The sequence below is a fragment of the Myotis lucifugus genome, unplaced genomic scaffold (assembly GCF_000147115.1).
Source record: "Myotis lucifugus unplaced genomic scaffold, Myoluc2.0 scaffold_831, whole genome shotgun sequence".
Lineage (NCBI taxonomy): Eukaryota > Metazoa > Chordata > Mammalia > Chiroptera > Vespertilionidae > Myotis > Myotis lucifugus.
The window spans coordinates 134049-135677 of NW_005871879.1; the positions used below are offsets into that span (position 1 = coordinate 134049).

Genomic DNA, 1629 nt, shown 5'->3' on the forward strand with positions numbered 1-1629 from the left:
ACTCTTCTCCCTCTTTCCTCCCACTTCTCCACTCCCCAAACCCCTCTTCAGGCATCTGGTGTTCAGAACTTTGACCTCAACATTCTTACAGTTAAACAGGAAGCTACTGGCAGTATGGGAGACGATGAGGACAAACATTCTTGCGCACAATTTTACATCTTAACTGCCAAGACTTTATGTTACAAACTAAAGTCTACATATGTGTGTTCTCTTTAGAAACTTTTGACCAACACTCTTGTGAACCGTCCCCGCTCCTTTAGGACAAACAATGTGACAGGGAAGTCTGTTAGGTCACTGAAGGAAGACTGAGGAAATTTTGTGTCAACGTGGACATATCAAAGTAATCAGAACTCCCTGGGTTCTGCTATAAGTAAAAAAACAAACAAGCAACTATTCTCTGTAGGACTGGCAGTAACATTTCACATGATTCGAGAAATTTTGAGTTCCCTCTCCCACCATTTCCTTCTGTGTTCAAATTATAAGTTGGAAGGAAGAAATAGCTTCTATCCAGGCAACTGAAAACAGCCAATGTAATAACACTATATAGGTTCTATGTCGGTTATCGATTTCGAGTTTACCTAACAACCCCTAAAATCTTTGCAGCAGAACTGTTCAGAGTATCATCTGTCTTAACAGGTGGAAACAAGGGTATCGCTGGGCCCTACCTGATTCCTTCACTAAGAACCAAAAGGCTAGGTAAGGACAGGGAGATGGGATGGAACCTTGGAAGTTGGGATGTTAAAGTTTTCACTGAGAAAAAAGGAGAGAATATACCCACAATTCTTCCAGGAGACACCAAAGAGAGCCAGGAACAGGAAGGACCAACTGTAGTGTCTCAGGCTGAATGGGGATGGAAGAAAGAACTGGGTAGTTGGGTACTGAACAGGGAAAGAAACTGGCCAGACATGACGGGGGAAAAATAAAGGTTCGGGATGCCAGAAAGAAGGCCAGGAGGAGTCTGAGGTGGTGCCCATCTAGGGGGTCCTGGGGTCAGCAGAGCCCAGAGGTGTGACTGAGATCAGCGAACCCCTGCCACTCCTTACCTTTGGGCGTTTGCTGGTTACTGAGGCGCAGCACAGGGTGGCATTTGCAGAACAGGAGACCCAAGTCCTCACGTGCCCAGGCAGCTTGAGTCACCTCACAGGCATCAGACTCAGGGTGCGGATTCACCCACTCCAAGCTCTGGCCCACCTTGGGGCTGGCATTGGGCTTCAGGCAGCAGCTGAGTTTGTTCCCCATGAGGAACCTGTACTCACGCTGCTGTCACTGCCTTCGCTCAACAGTCTCCCTAACCACCCCCCGCCCCGCCCAACCCCCAAAAGGGCAAACCCAGGGGCCCCTGCCGCCCCCGCCCAGCTGTGAGCTGCTGCCGCCTCCACAGAGTTGACTAGTCTGTGAGGACAGCCAGCAGTCTCACGTATTTAAGCTGATCAGGCAACTGCTGAGAATCACAACCACTGCAAGAAGAGAGCACAGCCGAAGCTCCAGCGCCTGCCACAGCTGCTTCTCAACTGAAGGCAGGGCTCCTGGCCGGCCCCAGCCAACCAGAACACATTCTGTGGTCACCTGGTTACGAGGGACCAATCAGGGCAGCCTCCCTCCGCGTGCCCACCTGGCAGGGAAGGCAGT

At 50.6% G+C, this 1629-nt stretch overlaps 1 protein-coding gene across 1 annotated transcript in view; it reads right to left on the reverse strand.

Annotated features, from left to right (window-relative positions):
- LOC102436850 (cyclin-Y-like protein 1) overlaps positions 1-1239 on the reverse strand; it is a 43310-nt gene extending 42071 nt beyond the window's left edge. Inside the window, exon 1 of the mRNA XM_014448442.2 lies at positions 1044-1239. Within this exon, the coding sequence (XP_014303928.1) occupies positions 1044-1239 (196 nt within the window). The remainder of the gene's footprint in view (positions 1-1043) is intronic.
- Between the last annotated feature and the right edge of the window lie 390 nt (positions 1240-1629).